At 30.9% G+C, this 21133-nt stretch overlaps 1 protein-coding gene across 1 annotated transcript in view; it reads left to right on the top strand.

The window, feature by feature from the left end:
• Positions 1-21133, top strand: part of LRP1B (LDL receptor related protein 1B) — a 2378573-nt gene that overhangs the window by 2022987 nt on the left and 334453 nt on the right. The window contains exons 56-59 of the mRNA XM_031963676.1: positions 6419-6602; positions 9019-9104; positions 13596-13718; positions 15874-16055. Coding sequence (XP_031819536.1) covers positions 6419-6602; positions 9019-9104; positions 13596-13718; positions 15874-16055 — 575 coding nt within the window. The remainder of the gene's footprint in view (positions 1-6418; positions 6603-9018; positions 9105-13595; positions 13719-15873; positions 16056-21133) is intronic.

Genomic DNA, 21133 nt, shown 5'->3' with positions numbered 1-21133 from the left:
TAAGACTCTGGGCAGCGAGATAGCACAGGACTAGAGCTCTAGGCCTGGAGTCACACAGACTTGAGTTCAAGTCCAATTCCAGATAGATACCAAATGGGTGATTTTGGGCAAATTACTTAGTTCTGTTTGTCTCAATTTTATCATTTGTAAATGAACTGAAGAAAGAAATGGAAAATCACTACAAAAAAGACCAAAAGGAATCATGAAGAGTTGGACACCACTGAACAATGAAGAAGTTCTGGAAATTATTCCTCTGCAATCTAGTTTATATCTCTCTGTTCTCTATTCCAATTGCTACCAATATCATAAAGCATCATCTTTCTCATCTCCATCCTCTACTGCCATTACCATAAATCTGGATTTTTAAAAAATAACCTTGTAACAACTTTCACACATTTAACCTCTCCATCCTTTATCTTTATATTAAACTTCTTGTTAGTTTATTTCTTTATTTGTTATTTATTTGTTTATTTTCCTTTGTGTATAACTGGCCATGTCACTTCTTTCCTTAAAAAACTTCAGTGTTTTTGAATAAATGTCTCAAATTCAAATTCAAAACAATGTTTTTGAAGAATATGTCTCTCTATTATAAATCTATTGGCATTTAAGGCCTTTAACAATATTCTACTGTTTCTCTTCTGAGTTAATTCATACTATTCCTCTCTTATTACATTGTGAGTCAGCCTAACTTTACTATATTCTTTATTTTTCAGTCAAAACTAGCACGTTCTTATCTCTAATCCTTTGATCATTCTCTTCTTCATGTCTGGAATATGATCCTATAAACATTTAATATGCACCTACCTTATTCAAGGCACTGTATCTGGTCACAGAACAAGAAGATAAAAGTGAAACAATCAATTATACTCTGGAAATGTAGTTTTCATAAGAGACACTATGTTTTACATGCATAAATGTTCGGTGTTTTAAGATGGTAGAAATCACGTCGGCGATGAGGATGGGGACTGAGATATGATTTCATTGAGAAAGTAGCACCAGAATTTATGCATTAATGAAATATAAGGATTCTAAGTGGTAGAGTTAAAGAGGCAATGCATCCCAGGAATGGGGAAATAGAATATTTATGTTCCTCATCTCTTCTGTTTCACAGGGATTTTTAACTATTTTTGTGTTAAAGACACTTATGACATTTTGATGAAGCCCTGGACCATGTTTCAGAATAATATTTGTAAATGTATAATAACCTACTAATGATTAATAATGTTAGCAGTTTGCATTTAAAGAAAACTTTAAGATTTTATAAATACTTTATAAATATCTCATTTGATCCTCACAAAAAATCTGGGAGGTAAGAGCTATTATTATCCCTATTTCACAGGTGAAGAAATTGAGGCAGATAGGGGTTAATGACATGGGTCACACTATTAGTGTCTGAGACTGAGATACTGTGCTGTCAAAATACAAAAATATATAAGCATTATTTTAAAAGGTTCATAGATCTTAGGTTAAGAATCTCTCTTCTATTGAATTCCTACCAATCTTTAATTTAACAAATTAAATATTACCTCATTCATTTTCACTTTTCTGGTAGCCCTAGTCATTAATATCTCCTCTCTTTATGTAACTTTAAATTTACAAATTTTAATATATTTATTACATATTATTTTATTACATATGTTTTATAGATATCTTTCTATGTATCTTATCCTTTATTCAATAACATGTTTCAGTGAGTTAGAGCTTGTATGCAGGTTGAACTGGTTCATCTAAATCTACTGTTAAATTTTCAGTTGGAAAAATTTTTGCATCAGAAATTAGCATACTACAATAAGTGCTAGATTTATTGTTTTTTGATTGTCTATAATAAAAATGTTAACAATACAGATTATTTTTAAAGTTTATGTTGCATGGAAAGCTGGTTGTTAAATATTTCCTAGCATATAACTGTGTGCTATATCAAATGAAATTTTTGTAAAGCACATAGTTATGTTTGTCACTTGGTAGGTACTTAATAAATATTTATTCTATTCCTTTCCCTAATTTTGTTATTTTCCCTCCCTTCTTTCTTTACCTTCTTCCTTCTTTTTATCCTTTCTTCTTTCCTTCCTTTATTCCAGGTTTTCTTGTTTTTTTTTTTCTTTTTTCCTTTCTTCCCATCTCTTCTTTCCTTCTTTTCTTTTTACTCCCTCCCACCCTTTGTTCTTCACTCCTTTCTTTCCTCCCCTTCTTCCTCCTTTCTTTCTTTCCTTCCTCCCTCCCTCTCTCCAAACTTTCCTTCCTTCCTTCCTTCCTTCTTTCCTTTTCTCCTTCCTTTCTTACTTCTTCCCTTCCTTCCTTCCTGTCTGCCTACCTGCCTACCTTCCTGACTTCCTGCCTTTCTTCCCAAGTGCTCAAAGTGATGAAACTAAATCCTTAGAAAAAGCATAGATGAGAGACTAAAAGAATATATTATATTCTGTATGGTTTGAAAGTCTTTAGTGAATATCACTGGATTTTGAAAATCTTTTAAAGTACCTTTTTCTTACAATATACTTCAAGTTAGACTTTTCCATTTGAAATAATAATGTATTATAAAAACATACTTTCACAAGATAGTTTTATAATGATAAAATTCAGAAAAAAAACATATACAATAAGATGTTTATTACTTTTGTTTTTAAAATAGCTTGACAGGTATTTTTGGTAACCATCTTTCTAGGGGAATTGGAGGAACAATTTCAGTAATCCATTCATTTCTCTTTGTAATATTAGTGTAACATAGTAAAAAATACTTTAAACTGCATGATAAAATGAAAATTGCTTACAAAAGCAAGATTCAGACCTTATAGTCTGTAAAACATTTGCACGTTTGCAGTAAAGCAAATAAATTGTATTTAACAGTTCCAAAGGGATCAATAACATTTTAAGTAAAGTAAGAATCTCATTTTGACAAAAAAGGATAATTCACCATGTTAGATAAATGTACTTCTAAAGGAAGAAATATGGTTTTGGTGGGTATATTACAACTAAAGTAATTGAGATTATTAAATATCACCTCTTATTTGGCTTGATTTCTTGACTTAGGGAAAACCTAGGAAAGTGTAAAAGATTAGTTTTAGTATGATTAGAATTTGGGCATGTACTTTCTGGTTGCTTCTTTTTTCAGAGTGATAAGGGAGAGAATTTGAGGTAAAGACATTAGTCAAAAAATTCTGTCAGAACATACAAAATCGTAAGGAAAAGGAAAATAATATTGAATCTTGATTACCTTCATGAAAATTTGAGTATATACACACACATATGGGGAGTGAATATATTATTATATGTATATGTGTAAATATGTATATATTTATTATATGTATATGTATATGTGTAAATATGTAATATATGTATATATGTAAATATAAATATGTATAGACACATGCCTATTTATATATATATATATATATATATGTAAAGTGGCATGAATTGTGAATATATTTGTATGTATCATGCAAATTTGTATGTATCAAAATTTATCTGTCTTTTGGTCTATTTACTTATGAAATTAGACTTGACTGGTAAACTTATTCAACTAAAATCAAGTTTTTTAATCACTCTGACACACAATGGGGTCTCATTTTAACTTCAAAAAATATTCTGCTCTGCAAATAATATTGATACTAAAGAAATGTGTCACATCAGCTAATATATTACCTTGAAATTCTTCTTAGGGAATGAATTATTCCACTACTACCTTGCCCTTCCAAGAGATAAGTCTATGAAATACTTCCCTTTGGATTTACCATCTATTACTGTACTTATCCCCTAAGCCCTGCCTTTTTAATTTAGTCTAAAGAAAAGAAGACTTAAAAGGGACAATTATCATGTATTTGAAGAGGTACCACTTAGAAAAGAGATAAACAAATAAAAAGATGTGTATGCATAGCTCTAGTGGATAAATCTTGGAGTATTGAATAGAAATTGACAAAAGGAAAATTTAAGTTTGATGTGGAAAATATTACTGAGTATTCCCTGAAACAAAATGAATAGGGTCAGTGAATAGTGCATTTTCTTTAAATAGAAGTCTCTAATGAAAAGGTGTATGGCTATTTTTCAGTTATCTTGTAGAGAGGATTCCTGTGAAAGGTAAAAGATATGTTGATAGAACCTCCCCAAAGTAGCTTATTGAATTCCATGGCCTGCAATTTATGCTCTTAATATGCCTTAAACTCTACCTGTAATTTACAGTGAGAACTGAAGCAGCTTAGATAAAGCACTGAAATAGAAAGACCTAGATTCAAATTTTACCACTCACTTATATTTCTAGGCACAACATTTAACCATTCTGAAATTTAAGCAGCTCTCTAAAACTTATCTATTAAGACATATTGACAAAATCACAAATACTTGATAAATATTAGATAAAACCTTATGAGTCAACCCCCAAAGAAAACTTCCAAGAGGTCACTCTCAAACCTATGTTCAATCCCTCTTTTTTTCTGCTGAACTTTTCTCTTCACATATAGGTACACAATACATAAATACAAACATACTCATAAATATGTGTATGTGTGTGTTTATATATATATAATTTATAAATAATTCCATTTTGTAAATCAGAACAGTTTTTGTTCTTTTAATAGTAATGAAAGGTGCAAATCTGCAGATAAAGACATTTAATTTTATTGTTCCAATAAAAAACATCCAAATCGTTACCTTATATAAGTGTATGCTGAAGGAGAAATATATAAATTATTTTCCTGAAACTTCCTTTATTAATTGTAAAAATCTCTTCTTGTGTTAGCAATTTCAGCTTATCAAGAGCTTCAGCATATTCTTTTTAGAAAACATTCTGATATTTGTTCTCTGTTTTCATGCAATGGTAGCAAACTATTATATGATGTTCTTAATTTTACATTCTTGATCTTGTTGTGTGAGCAGAGCTCTGAAATTGGAGTAGTACTAGCAAAAAATAAAATCTCCATCAACAATTAGATAAGATTCAATGTTCATACTGTTGAATAACATGCTGTTTCCTCTTGGTGCAATTGCTGAGTTATACTTTCTCTGAAGGAATTAGGACAAAACAAGCCATATAGTCCATTTCTCAGAGAAAATACATATACATGGAGAGCCTAAATTATTGAAATCACACAGCAAAATTTATATCATGTTTAACACTTGCTTTTCTTTAGATAACTTAAAAATAATTGTGAATAATCAAATCATATCAAATTTATAAATTTTATTGTGTACCTAAAACCTGTTAAGACATGTGCGAGAAATTACAATTAACAAGAGTGAAAATTTTATGACAGTTGAATAATATCAATTTAATATTGCCATTTTTGAGTTAATAAAATTCATGTCCAGGTAATCAAAGAATTGGATTCTTGTCCCCAGTCATTTAATCTTACTGGTCTCTGTTTTAATATGTAAAATGAGAATAGTAAATTTCATTTTTCACATAGTTCTGAGAGTTGAAGAGATAGTGTACATGAGTATCCTTTGTATAATGACATGTAAATGATGATTATTCTTACCTCAAGGCAATATGGTAGATAATATGTTGGACTTCGAGTAAGAAAGAAGTTCAATACCTGTTCCAGAATTTTTTTAGCAGTGTGACCCCAGGCAAGTGTCTATTTCTATGAGCATCAGTTTTCTCACTATGTAATGGGAAGAATAATAACACTTCCCTCCCAGAGTTGTTTTGAGAATCAAATGAGATGATAATTTTTAAGTGTTCTGTAAACTATAAAACTATAAGAAATTATAAATATTAGCTCTGGTCATTTTATTTTTAAAAGACACTAAGGAAAGGACAGTCTATCATGCATAACTGGGTCTAACAATTCTAGTGCTATGGTCAGGAACAAAGCATATAATAGGAAAAACAACAGCATGAGAATCACCCTCAAATCAACTCTTCAAGACATCTTTAGTTGACAAGGAAAGAGAGAAGTTGGTTTTGGGGACACCTGTCCCAATTTAGGAAGAAATCCAGGGAAAGAGAGGTCTTAGGATTTTGAGGATACTATCAGGGGAATGGATAGGTCAAAGTGTGCCAGGGAGGAGGAGCTCAGCTGAGATACAAAAAAAGCAATAGCAAAAAAGCAAACAATCTTATAACTTTCTATTTTAATTCATTGTATTTGCTACTCAAGAGATGAGTAATTCTTCTCTTCTTTATGAAGGTATAAGCACTATCAACACAAAATTTTGGTGGATTCTCTAACTTCATGTCCTAGTCAGTCTACCTCTATACCCATGTACACACAGTCATAGTTGTATATTTACAAACTAATTTATAATAATATTTTATAATGATGATAATTAGTGAGCGCTGGAAAATTTATACATATATGTAATATCTATGTATTTATTAATTTGTAATTTGTTTATATAAATCATCCCATTTTACTCATTATATGTGAATATAAATATTCTAAGTCACTGTTATTGATACTGGATTGATTTTTTCTAACTAATTTAGTGTAAATGCTGGCCTGGATTTCAACTAAAAGATGATGGTAAGACATGTATGGACATGGATGAATGCTCTTCAGGTTTTCCTTGTAGTCAGCAATGCATTAATACATATGGAACCTACAAGTGCCTCTGTACAGAAGGGTATGAAATACAACCAGATAATCCAAATGGCTGCAAATCACTCTCAGGTAGGCCATTGAATTTATCCATGGATACAACCCAATTATAAATAAACACCTTGAGTTTTGGAACCTCCCTTATTGCGTATTTTCCTTTGGCTTTCTTCCAAGGAAGCAAAATCAATTCTGGCTTACTAGGATATAGGAATCTGCTTTGCTACAATTTTGTATGCTTTGCACATATTACTTTATGCATAATTACAGTGTATTATGATATTTTGAATTATTAAGTGCTCACTGGACTTTGGGAGTGTTCAGAAGCAACAGAAAGAAGTATATCTGGCATCATTGCTGTGTCAGATGTTCCTGGGAATAATTTTGGCCTAGAATGTTAAACATCTTACTAGGATATGCCTCTGAGCTACAAGGCTCTTTTTCACTTTCTGCCCCATGAAAAAACGAAAATTGTGACATATCTTGCCTCATTTTTGCTTGTGATATATAAAAAATTGGTTTGTTTTTATGTTGAATCATTAGTGAATTAAATCATGACACATGCTGCACCTATGTTTTAAAGGTATATTTTCTCCTATCAATTTGTGAAAAGCTACAAGAAATAGTGTAGAGAAACTGTTCTTTGACTAGTTAAGAAAGTTCATCAATAAGGAAGAAAATCCATTCCAATTAGAATTGTTTTCACTCTGGATTATTTGAGGACTCTCCCTACATCCAATTTGTTGATTCTTTAGCCCCACTGATTTACCTCTACTCTCTCTTCCTGTTAGAACTTTTATCAATTATTGTGGAGTCAGAAATGGGAAGTAATTGAATCTGGGAACTATTTCATGTAAGCTTATACAAAGGTTTTGTGGATGCACCTGGGGAAAGCTATGACTAAAATGGAGATTTATGGATAACATATACAAGTCATAGATATCCCCCGAAATGAATAACTGGAAGAAGTTTGTCCTCTCTGGCATTACAAATTACTATATATAAAACATCAATTTCTATTGCTCAAAAGCTCAGGTTTTTGGAAGAAAAATGTTTTGTTTGTGAAAAACAATTATAAAGTTTTGTCAACACAATTATATTTTTAGTGTTGTTGAAAGTCTAGACCTTTAAAAAAAAGGTTAAAAGGGACCTAATAAACTATAGAACACATTTTGCAAAGCATAAAACAAAACCCAATTTATATATTTGTGAGAGGAACATAGATCATTGATTTAAGGAAATAATATCCATTGTTGAAGATCAGAAACTATTATTCAATGTGTAGTCTTAGAGAGCTTCTTTATTTAGTAAAAATTAAGAAAATTCCCCAGGATCATATAGTAAGGATGTATTAGATTTGAACTCAGGACTTTCTGATACTAAGACAAGATTTTCTATTTACTGTAATAGTTTCATCAATATTCGTAGTATCTAAAACTGAAGGGATTTAACCAAGTAAGTAAATTCTTCATTTTGCATTAAAAAAAAATAGTTTTATAAGGAAAAGCAAGTAGCTTTAAGATCAATCGTCCAAATAAATGGTATCCCAAATAATAAAACACATTTATCATGCTAGTAAATTTTGTTTTAGGAAGTCAGCCTAGATGAGGAGAAGACAAGAGAATGCCTGACAATATATTTAGGGGCTTGTCAAATCTTTAGTCCCATCTAATTCTAGGCTTTACATTTAAATAAGGAGTTTACAAAAAATATGATAAGGTATAAAGGAAACAGTTTCAAAAAGTTGGAAAATAAGACTCCTAAAGAAAGTCAAAAAGTACTTTCAGAATAAAGTCTTGAGGAGACAAATCTAGAAGAAATTTGGTAGTCTCCCTTAAGAAAATGGAAAACTTCTAGAAATACCTTGAATAGAAATTCCTTGAAAGAGGATAAAATAAAAACATTAAGGGAATAATTTTAAAGAGATAAAGGACATATTTCCTGCAAGACATTTCTGTAGAATGAGGGACTAAGCTAAATGTGGAATTTTTTTCTGACTTATTAGAAAAATAAAAGTGACTATTGATTATGACTTTTTTTGAAGTATGGATATGAATCAAGAGTGAGTTATGGATTGGATGCTATTTTATAGCTCAGGTCAAATTGTTAGGCAAAGAAAATCATACTGTCTTTAATGATTACGTTTAAATTTACCAACATAAGTGATGAAAAAGAGATATCACAAATTTTTATTAGATACCAGTTAAATCCTTCTTAAAACTATCTATATGTTGCATGGAGCCTGTTTATATGCTTGAGTTCATTGGGCAACTTACATCTCTACAATATGGGATATATCTATAATGTGAGATCTTCTGACTATTTGTGGCTAATAGTTTAAGAAGATTATATATACATATATATGTGTATATGTGAATATATATTTAAACATTTACATCATTGTATTCACACAGCTAAAATAAATGAGATTGGAAAAAGTCAACAATGTTAATGAAAAGCAGTCTAAAGTATTCTTTTTCTATTGATTTAGATGAAGAGCCCTTCTTAATTCTTGCAGACCATCATGAAATAAGAAAAATTAGCACTGATGGATCCAACTACACGCTGTTGAAACAGGTAGGTGGCATGAATATGACTTATTTTTAATATTTATTGGTTTGACTTTATTTCCTGATGGACATTGGGAAGCAAGCAGAATTCTCATTACTTGGGAAATGTGAAGATTTTTTTAGTCTTAATGTAGAAACTTTGATAGTACATTAAGGTACACATATCTACATGGGGATATAAAGAAAAATAAAATGTTATCCCTGCTCTTATTAATTGAACCCAATGTCACCCAATGTGACATGTATAAAATAACTATTATACATGGTAGAAATTAAAGAAGTTATAAGGGAGATACAGACAACTGTTGGAGTTCATAAGAAGGAGAGATAACATCCAGAGCTGGCCTAGCATCGAAGAACATGGCTGAAGATGACATCCTTCCTGGATGGTGGGTAGTAGGGTACTATTAAAACTTAAATAAACTAGAAATGGACTTCATTTGGATGCCATGGAACTTGTGATCTAGACAGAGGAATTTCATATCAGAGCCTACCATACCTACTGCAGGTCTTCAATTTTCCTTTCCAACTCTATAGTTTACAAAGTACTTTCCTCAAAGTGGCACCATGTGGTTGGTAGTTCAGGCACTGTTATCATCAAATTATAGATGAGGAAATGGAGAATACTAGAGCTAAAGTGATTGTGGTCAGTGTGGGAGTTGAGACTCGATTTCCAAATCCTAGTTCACAATTCTTTTTGCTCTACAGTTCTAAAATAGTGTTATCAGAAATACCAGCCTCAGATTCTTAGCATTTTCTAATCCCTATTTCTTTTCAAATGTCCTGAAAGAAATAAAATTGCATTTCATTAACTATTGTTTTTGTAGGAATAGTGATTAATTTATGTAGAAATACCTATGACCAAGGCAGGGAAATTTCAGCAATGCAGACTACTATTTTGTGTCAGAAGGGGGGAAGGGTGGGAGACAGGGAAAGAATGAGCATTTATGTAATACCTCCTATATCCAGAGCCGGGAATAACAGCTTTACAATAAGTACCTCATCTTATTCTCACTACAACCCTGAGAGGTGATTTTATTATTCCCATTCTACATTTAAGGAAACTGAGATAAACAGAGATTGTGTTAACTACTCAGCATTACACACAGCTTAAGTTTCTGAGGTTGGAATTAAACTCAGATCTCCTTGATTCCAGGCCCAGCACTCTACTGTGCTGCTGAGCTGCCTTAAACCCAGACCCTCTTGGATTTGAAACCATCTCTCCAGGGGAAACTTTGGCAGTGAGTCTCCCTGGATTTAAGTTGATTGGTCCTTAGTAGACAGAAGCAGAATCTATCTCTATTCTTATATTTGAAGGTTACCAGTTTGGCAGCAACTGCCAAGCTTTTGATTCAATGTTATAACCTTTTAGAATCAAAGGTCATCCATCCCTAAACCCCAAGGACGTTATTCTAAAGCATAGTTTTATCTATGCATGCTAGACCTTAAATATACATACACCAAATTTAGAAAATGTGTTTTTAATAGCGTAGGGTTTTTTTTTTTTTAATGAAAATTAATTAAGCAGCTTCAGAAATGCTAACCAATTCAATTTAAATAGTACCTTTTATTCTAGTGAAATAGTGTGGAGAAACACAACACAATTTCCCAAATTAATCATCTTGAACCAAAGGGTGCAAATCTTCAGCTAAAGAAATGAAAGAAGCAAATAGGATTTTGATGAAACCAATTTTCAGTTCTGAAACCACTGGGATAACTGCAGCTTTCAGACATTACTTTGGCCATGCCCCCTAGCTATTTTAATGTATCTTCCCTACTATTCCTTAAAGAGAACAATACATTCTTCTTTTCCATGGATACTATTTAGAGTAAAACTTGAAAAAATCAACAAGCTTGGTGAAATGGAAATATATATGCATGTGCATACATACATGCATATTTATTTCATATATACATATTTACATCATAAATTTATATATATATATATATCGAGTAATTATAATAGCTTGCACTTATCTAGCACTTTTTTAAGTTTACAAAATGCTTTACAAATATTAATACTTTATTTTTACAAAAGTCCTTGGGGGTAGGACTTTTTTTACTGATGAAGGAACAAAGATAGACAGAAATTGAGTGATTTGTTCAGGGTCACACACCTGATAAGTAACTTAGGATTTGAACTCAGATTTCCTGACTCCAGGTTCAGTGTAAAGAAATGTGTATGTGTGTGTATGTGTACACACATATATACGTACACCAATATATTCATAATATAAATTCATTTACATGTTTTTGTGTCTCCACTTAATTAAAGTTTATATGTCAAATTCAAATTAGATTTAATTATCTAAATTCATTAATATAAAGAAACAAGTAGTATAATTTTGGCATCCGTGAGTGATTATTTGTTGAAGTTCTATGTGAAATTATGTGTGTTTCTAATATAGTTTCCCTTCAGTGTTTCACAACTATCATTGTTAAATTGTTCCTCCTGAGAAAAATAGCATTGCAGTAGGAAGGATATTTGTAGGTCACTAGTGAAATAAATTAATTACTTGAATCTGTCTAAAATAAAATGATTATAATTTAGAAATTTCTATAAATCTATATCCTTAGTGGCCAGGTAAGTGTAGCTAAATTGATTGATCTAAAGTTTGCTTATGTATTTAATGTATGCATAGTGAGGATATCCAGGTACTACTATTTTATTCTGTCAAGTTTTATAAAGATTTATGAAGCACTGTAAGTATTGGTTAGTCTCTGCTATTGGTAATAATGTGCTATCTTTAGGAAACAAAGTGTTTCTAAGGAAGGGCACTGAGAGAAGAAGTAACTTGTCCAGAGTCAAAGGAATAAAATTATTAGTAAGGATACTCCAGATTTAATTGTTTTTCTAGTACAGGAAAAGACTTACATTGAACTTTTGGACGGTTCTTTATCAAAATCAAATGGAATGTGTTTGTGTGGAGCTCAACACTCTGGTTCTCTGTTGCAATTTAATATCAGAGAACAGAATGTTTCTCATATAAAATAGATTAATCAATATAGGCATTTTGTTCTAACCTACTGATAGTATCATACATTCCTCAATAAGCCCTAAATATCTAAGCTACCCTACAAGACTTGTTTTATAGAGTAGTCACGTAGAAGTCTTCCCACTCTCATTTTGGCTTTTTTTTTTTTAGCAAAGAAACTAGAATCTTTTGTCATTTCCTTTTCCAGTTCATTTTACAGATCAGGAAATTAAGGAAAACAGGGCTAAGTGACAGCTTAGTCACATAGCTAGTAAGTATCTGAAGTTGAATTTGAATTCAGATCTTCCTGACTCCAGTTGGAGCTCTCTATCCACTCTGCTACCTAGCTGCCTACCCACCTGAGCTTTAATTAGAATTACACTTACTCTGTTAATATAATGTGACAGTGTGTTTCACTGAGGACTTTACCCACTGGCATGCACCCCAATTAATTATTAATTCATAAGTTTTTTTATATATTCATAAACAATTCCTGAACATTGAAAAGCCAGTTGGTATGCTTAAAACTCTGACCTAAGATCTTTTAGTCTACTGAGCTAGTAAATCTATAAACCCAAATAACAGGTTAGAGTTAAAATAACCTCCAAGCAATCTTTTGAACAAGTATGTAGCTAAGAAGATGCCCAAGATCTGTATACACAATCCCCAAATCAAATCAGTCAGACCGCAGAACTGCCAAACCAAAGATCTGATCTGTAGCCGCCAGAAACTCATCAACTGCATTTCTGTTATGTTACCTGTTAAAAAATGCATAACCATTAGTCTGAAGGGAGACATTTCTTCACATTTCAACCATGTAGAATAATCAGATGATGATTACCCAGTTCCCTTTCTGCCAAATCCACACCTAAGGTTATATGTTTTAAATTCTAATATGATACTGTATCACCAAAGGGGCTATTTGAAGCATGAAAAGGAAGGAAGCTCATCTATGTTGTTATTGGGACAAGAGCATATGGGGAAACTAAAATTTCTAAGCCTTCTCCCCTGTCTTTCAAATGATGTCTATGCAAGGCTAGCCTTAAGTCTTTAGAGAGATTTTTTTTTCTACCTGTCTGATTCAGAAATGCAACTTCTCCTACCATTTTTAGTCAACTAACCAATCAGATTAGGATTGGTTACTCCAAACACCAAACTAAACTAACTCCAAACTAAAATTAGATACTAGTATTCACATTAATCTCCTTAAAGACAAAGTTAATATTATGTGTTTGTTTTTAGTCTTTATCTAATAACACAGTTTTGTATTGCCTACTCTGATTATTTTTCTAAATAAATCATGAAGCCATCTTAAATATGTAGTACACTAAGATATAACACACTAGGGTCTTTTATTGCTTGTAAACATTGTTTACTTTGACTATCATCATAATGACATTTGCTTATGAATATATGATTGCTCATATTGCTGTGAGCTCATAACATGCTTTGGAAAAAAATATTTGTCTAAAATAAAATGTCAAAATAAAATATTGTTTTGAATTATGACTTTTTAATTCTAGGGATTAAATAATGTGATTGCTATAGACTTTGACTACAGAGAAGAGTTCATTTATTGGATTGATTCCAGTCGACCCAATGGCAGTCGGATAAATAGGATGTATCTAAATGGAAGTGACATTAAGGTAACTAGAAACTAACAGAGATGGAATTACTAGAATAATGTTATTAGTATGGTTGAATGGAAGAGGTAATTTACTTGATGGTAATGAACCAACTTTTGTAGGGATTTAGATTGGTTTAAAATTCACATGTGTACATTATGATTTGAGAAACACTTAAAGGGTAATAGGACACATTTTCATGCTCATATTTCATAAGGGCACAATACATGTGATAAGATAAAATCAGACTGAGTAAATATAATTTGAGCTTTTTATCACAAACTAGAAAACATCATGGATGCTTCTGGTTTTAGTTAATTACAATCCAAGATTCAATTGTCTTGATTAATATAGTGTAGAATAAGTTAAACTTAAATGAAAGATAGCAATATTAGCTGTTTTAGATAACCTAATTTAAAAGAAAAGATGCTGAATGAGTTTTTCTTTTAGGAAAAGGTTTTAGATGTTTCAGAAATGCCAAAAACAATTAATTCAAATATCTCACTAAAAAGAAATGAGTTAACCCCCACCCTTTGACAGTGATATTATTGTCAACTTTATTATATGAGGACACAGAATTGCACATAATTCATCCTTTCCTAGAGCTTACCGCTTCCTTGGTCAACTATGAAGAAATTGGCCATACCTCAACATATCCTTTTATAAAACTAGTAGTGATTTGATTTCAGTTTAGACCTTAAAATTAGATCATACAGCACAAACTGTTTCCATTAATCAGTCTATTGTGTACATTTCATTGTCATAACTGATATCTTCAAGTTTTCTTCTGCTAGCATTAATTTTGTCTAATCTTAATTATTGTTATAAATTGTATCCACACAACAAGTAACTATAGATTCAAATCAACAACCCCAAAGAAATTGATCTTTCTTTCCTTCTCTATAATTTATCTATACAATAAATAGAAATGAACTTTATACCCCAATATGATCATTTTGATTTATATTTATTTGGTCCCCCAAATAACAAGACCCCCAAAACAAGTCATTGCTACTCAAGATTCTAAATAATGAGATTTTTTGTCATTTCATATATGGCCTATCTGCATAAATGCATCTCATTTTTTAGAAAGTTTATTTTAGGATTAGCCAGAACTGAAACAAAAATTAGGTAAGAGGACATATATTTGCCCCATTATATGTTAAGATGTACAATATACAGTTGTTATTTTTTAAATTTCTTATCCACTTTTTTATCATTCAAATAGTGGAGGGAGTTTTGACCTAGGAAAGAAAATTATTGGAAGAAAAAAACAAATCTTCTCTAGAGAGTGAGTCCATGAAATATAAGTGGTTGCTTTTAATTTTTGTATAAACTTCTTTGGTCCTTCTTCCCTCTCTCTCTCCCTCCCTTTCTTACTTCTTTTTCAGGCCTTTCTAGAACAATTATATTTCATTATGTTCATATGCCACATCTTTGCATATATGGGTCCTTTTCCTTCTTTTATGATTTCCTTGGGATATAGACCCAGTAATGGCACTTCTGGGTCAATGAGTAAGCACAATTTTTTAGCCTTTAGAGCATAACTCCAGATTGTTCTCCAGAATGGTTGGGTCCTTTCACAACTCCCTAGTGTTCCTATTTTCCCACATCCCCTTGAATAATTTATCATTAATTTTTTTTTCTGTTATTTTAGCCAATCTGAGAGGTATGAGGTGGTAGCTCAGAGTTGTTCAATTTTTATTTCTCTAATCAATACTAATTTAAAGCATTTTTTTCATATGACTATAGATGGTTTTCATTTAGTCATCTGAAAATTGTTCATATCCTTTGATCTCTCTTTCTCTTTCTCTTTCTTCCTCTATGTCTCTCTCTCTGTGTATCTCTCTCTTTCTCTCTCTGTCTCCCTCCCTTTCTAAAAACAATGATCCAAATAGAAAAATTTCATTAAAATGTGGTCAGTAAGCTTGTAACCTTATCTGACTTTTTACTATACTTTCTATGAACAGAGTTATATGCTGTATAATTTCTCACTTCTACATAAATGAAAATGCAGAGGTAAATGATATTTCAACCTTGTCTAAATCCATTTGCTAAGTCTGGAATATAAATTTTATATCTTTGTTTAAAAAGTCAAGAAACAGTTGTTCAATTCTTATTCTAGCATTTATATTTTTAACAAGTTTAATTCTCTCCCCACCGTTTCGTTTGTTAGGTAGTGCACAACACAGCAGTTCCTAATGCACTTGCTGTTGACTGGATTGGGAAGAATCTTTATTGGTCTGACACAGAAAAAAGGATCATTGAAGTATCCAAACTCAATGGATTGTATCCTACTATACTCGTGAGCAAAAGATTGAAGTTCCCCAGGGATCTTTCTTTAGATCCTCGGGCTGGGTATGTAGCAATGGCATAAAACTTTAACTTCAATTTTATTTTTGTATCAACATAATAACAATACAACCCACTAACTGTCAATTAAGTGGAGAGGAAATGCCAATTAGATTAGCATTATCTGTCAGAGCCTGGGAAATTAATATTGGTGCTGATAATATATTTGTCTAATCACACACATACATATATTACATAGGAACTGATTTTTCAAAATGGAAATATGACTACCAGCAATAATATGATGATATGTAAAAATGACATCATAAATGTAATTTAGTGATAATGGTGTTTTGTTGTTGTTGTTGTTTGGGGAGGGGGTTATTTTGGTTTTGTTTTGTTTTTTTACACATTTAAGAAGTAATTGCTCTTTCGATAGGCATTTAAATGTTTTCTGAGATGCCCACATTTCTTTTATCCTGGAATTATGTACTTGCTCAGGGGAGCACTGACTAGAAAAAATTCACTTTAAGCCTTTTACTAGGTTCTAATAACCAGAGTATTAGTAGTAGCATAAAATTCACAACAGATGGAGAAATCATTATTTACTACTCATTTGTTTGTGTTAGGTTCTATTTTATGAACTAAAGATATAATTCCAAACAAGCAAAACCGTTTCCAAGAAATTTATATTTAAAGGAGACAATACATAAAAGAGAATTAGAAAGGAAATAGAAAGTATGCCCAAAGCATGGTTTGGAGCAAGAAGTTTAAAACCTCTGAAAGAATAGGCAAAAGCTAACTTAGCAGATCTGGGTATCCCAGTAGTGGATTTTGGGTTGCTAGTTAGAAAAAAACAAAAAGGGTTGACCTGAGTAGCAAAATGTTATATATGAGCAAAACAAAAATCTAAAGTTTACTTGCCAGAGCTTAAATATCCAGTCAGTCAACCTATGTTCATTAAGTATTATATAATAAGCATTGTCCTAGATGATCAGGATATAAAATAAATAAATAGATAAACAAACAGACAAATAAATAAATAAACAAATTCAACTTTCTCTCTTTTTAAGAACCATACCTTCCAATAGAAGGATATAACATATAAATTGTCGTTCTACTTAAATCTGTTCTCAATTCATGCTATACAATATCTGTTATTACTACCATTTTGCAATCATAATGATTTATAGAAATAAGAAAGCCACAGAATGTTAGAGATTGCAAGGTACTTTAGTATCTATCTCATCTGAATAAGAAATCCTCCTACCATATATTGAATAAATAATCATACACCCTCCTCTCTTAGAAATCTATGAGAGAATCTATTAGCTCCTAAAGCATTCCATCCCATTTTTGGATAGAAATGATTATTTTTCTTCTTTCTTTTTTTCATATTTATTATTTTTTAAACTTTTAAAATATTAAGGTCCAAATTTTCTTCCTTCTTCCAGCCCCTTCCCCATATACTCAGAAGATAAACATTATATCTGTTAGACATATGAAATCATGTAAAACATATTTCCATATTAGCCATATCATTAAAAAGTTGGAAAAATAAAGAAAATGAGAAAATTATACTTTGAGTTATCAGCTTTAAAAATACTAGCTGAATCTCTCCATCAGCAATATATACAAAAACAAAATCATTTTCTCTTCTTATAAATTCCTCTCTTAATGATTCTACCTTCTGATAAGTAATTTTGTTTATTGCAATATCATGATCCTAATCACTCTGGATCATCTTAAATTTGCTTTTAACACATCATTCTCCATTCTGTTGGCTCTGAAGAAGTTGTCAATAGTAGAACTATTACTTTTTATAGATGATGAAAAGAACTTCAAATATAGTAATTAATCCAAGGTACTACAGCTAATGGTTAGGAAAACCAAGTCCAAAAGTAAGTCCAAAAGAGTTCTTCAAGCTCTGAATCCATTATATCTCTAATAAATTTCTTGCCAATGTCAGATATGTAATTCTCTCTCTCTCTCTCTCTCTCTCTTTCTTTCTTTTTCTCTCTTTCTCTCTCCCCATCCACACATATACTGCAAGAATACTGTGTATTATATGTTTTATAATTTTTTCATTATAACTTAAAGTGATCATGTGTATACTATAAATATAATGTATTAATACAGATTCAGTAGATTTTGTAGGTTTGTTGATATAAAATACCAAAGGAACTTTTAATAGCAAATATAAACTGAAACAAATAATATAGTAATTAGACTAATTTGAATCTGCAGTTGTCTAAATTATTTGAAACACTCTTGTTCATCCCAGAATTTCTATAATCATTTTTCATTTTGCTGATGAGATTTCTTCTTCTTTCTAATACATTGAATGTATTTCTTGTTGTTCTTTATATTTATATGTGGGAAAGTGACCATATTATACACCATATTATTTGCATTGTCTATAATTTTATACCTTTATTTTACAGTGTATGTAATTGAGTTATTAAAATTACTACCTTGACTCCTAGAAAGAGAATTGTATTACAGATAATAATAATGATAATATTAATAATACCTTACATTTATACAGCAGATTAAGGCTACAAAAGCATTTTCTCCAATTCAATGTTACTATAATTGTTCCATTATTCTTTTATGTATGAAATGTTTTCTTTGACATTTCAATGACTTTTGAATGATGTCAGCTTTTGATCATTTCTTGAGTCATACAATAGTCCCTATTTCTATAAAATGTTGTTTTTAAATATAAGAATGACAGGCAATTGTATTATCTGCATTCATTCAGAAGTGGGAAATGATTTTGATCTCTTCACTGTAATTTACACTGAATGTCCAAGCCACTATCCAATTGTCTTGAATTATTATAAGAAGCTTGCTTTCCCATAAAATATATTTGAAAAGGCAGCTTTAATTTCTAAAAGAAAAAAAGTATTTGGTTAATAATAATAGACTTGTAAAGATTCCTATTTATGAAGCAACAATGATATCCTAAACTAACAAATACCGCAGCATTCAGTTTGTACTTTATTTCTTCCAAGTTATAGTTATTATTACCTCATTTACAGAAAGCAGCCTCAAGTTATCATCAACATAAGCCCATCTATTAAAATTGTCAATTAAAATGCCAAAGTAGTAATTTACTGAGACTATTATGAAAGACTTCAGTTTGTTTTTAAATAATATTTGGATTCCTATGTGAATGCACTATTTTACTACATTGGTAGCTGATAAAAATTGAACCATTTTTATGAAACAATTAAATTCAAATTCTATATGAGAAGATAAAATGATGTTTATTTTTTTAATTGTGCTGCCATCTAAGTCCTCCAAAATGTGACAAAAATGTCATAATCACTTCTATTTCTTAGAGATATGGTTAAATTAGAATATACTGGAATTATATAAGACACTACATAACTTAATTTAAAAAGGTACAATAGAATGTATTCTTCTAGAGGATAGGCACAGTTTTATATTTTCCCTTATATCTCCTGCAATTATACAGTACCTTAATAAGTGTTTGTTGAATTGAATGAAAGAAAAACCTTTAAAACTGATTTCATTCTTTGGAGAAAAATCAACTGGTTTTTCTATTTCTGATTTGCATTATGTATTGTTTCATATATGTAAATAATAATGTCAATGGTGTTTCTTTTAGAAAAGGTTGAGCTCTACAGGAATTTTTAATGAAGAACAACATTTTGTTTGTTATTTGTTTTCCCCAAAAGAGATCACTCTTCTGAAGCCTAATGTAAATTCTGAAGAAGTTTTATCCTTTCCAGCTATACTATTCTATTTTATATTTCAATGATTTAAGATTCTAAAACAATTGTGGTAAAAAATAATTCTTGTTTTATCAATCAATTCATCTTCTACTTTGCCTTACTAATCAACTCCTCTATAAACTTTCCTCTCCTGATTCAACTCACAGAGATAAAGGGAAGAGTCCCCATATATCTTAGGCCCAAAGCCAAATGAAGACTCATAACTGCCCCACACCAATCCATAAATATTCTTTTTATGAATTACTCATCATTGAATTACATCACAATGAGAAAATGTTTGTAGCTTTCCTTTATCAACGTGAAGGATATTCTCCCATCATCTTCAATGACTTTAGAACTGTAGTACCAACTTCCTCTTCACCTCAACCCTTGGCATCATTCTTGATGATTTCATGATTGGTGACTATGATTCTTACAAACACTCTATCCTCTAAGTTCATCAGTGAATTCCCATGAGCTCCATCATACACAAATTTTCACAATACTTTTTATTTCTTATATCATAACAATGAACTGAACCCTTGCTATATATGTAAGATCTTGAAATCTGAAATTTTCATTTTGCTTTCTGTTATTATACCATTTCCTTCTCCTCACTCTACTTAATCTATTTTCTACCTTCATTGTGACCTTTTTGCTCTTGTTCTAAGTTTATTTTATTCTAAGTTTTATTTATATCCTTTTGGATTTGAGAATCTATAGGCAAATATTCCATTAATGCTCTGTCCTGCAACCTTTAATTCTTCATTTCTTTGTTCTGCTTTTCCACTATCTTAATTTCCAATTATAGTTTCTTTGTTTCTGTTCCTAAAGTACAAAATCCTACTAGCATTCACAAAACTGGAATGAATTATTAAAAATTCACTTATCTAAATTAATGAGATGTCATCATTTTTGGGAATTTCATATACTAATCACTGATGAATTTCCTAATGTCTTCTCCATAGTAACAAGTCCAAGTGTGTGTATGCATATATATATATATATATATATATACGCATACACACACACACACATATATATAAGATTTAAACTCCATAAATTCTAAATAGCCTTTCTAGCTCTATATCTATGATTTCATGGTACTATATTCCCTATCGATTGTCAAAGATAATTCCTTTACTTCTGCTTTGACCCTGTCTGTTCACTTCTCTTCTGTTAACTATTTCCATGAACCATTCTTTGCCATCCCCTCAAAGTAATTATCCATATTTCTCTATATTTCAGTGTTAACTTCTAGGAAGTACAGTTCATACTTTTTGCCTCTTCTTCCTTGTTTTCCTCTAATTTGCCATTACCCTGAACTCCTTAATGTGCCTTCTAACCTTATCTCTTTACTGAAGCTTTTCCAAAGCGCCAATGAATTCATTATAGTTATAT

Source organism: Sarcophilus harrisii, chromosome 3 (assembly GCF_902635505.1).
Source record: "Sarcophilus harrisii chromosome 3, mSarHar1.11, whole genome shotgun sequence".
NCBI classification, from domain to species: domain Eukaryota; kingdom Metazoa; phylum Chordata; class Mammalia; order Dasyuromorphia; family Dasyuridae; genus Sarcophilus; species Sarcophilus harrisii.
This window is presented reverse-complemented; position numbering and strand designations above follow the sequence as displayed.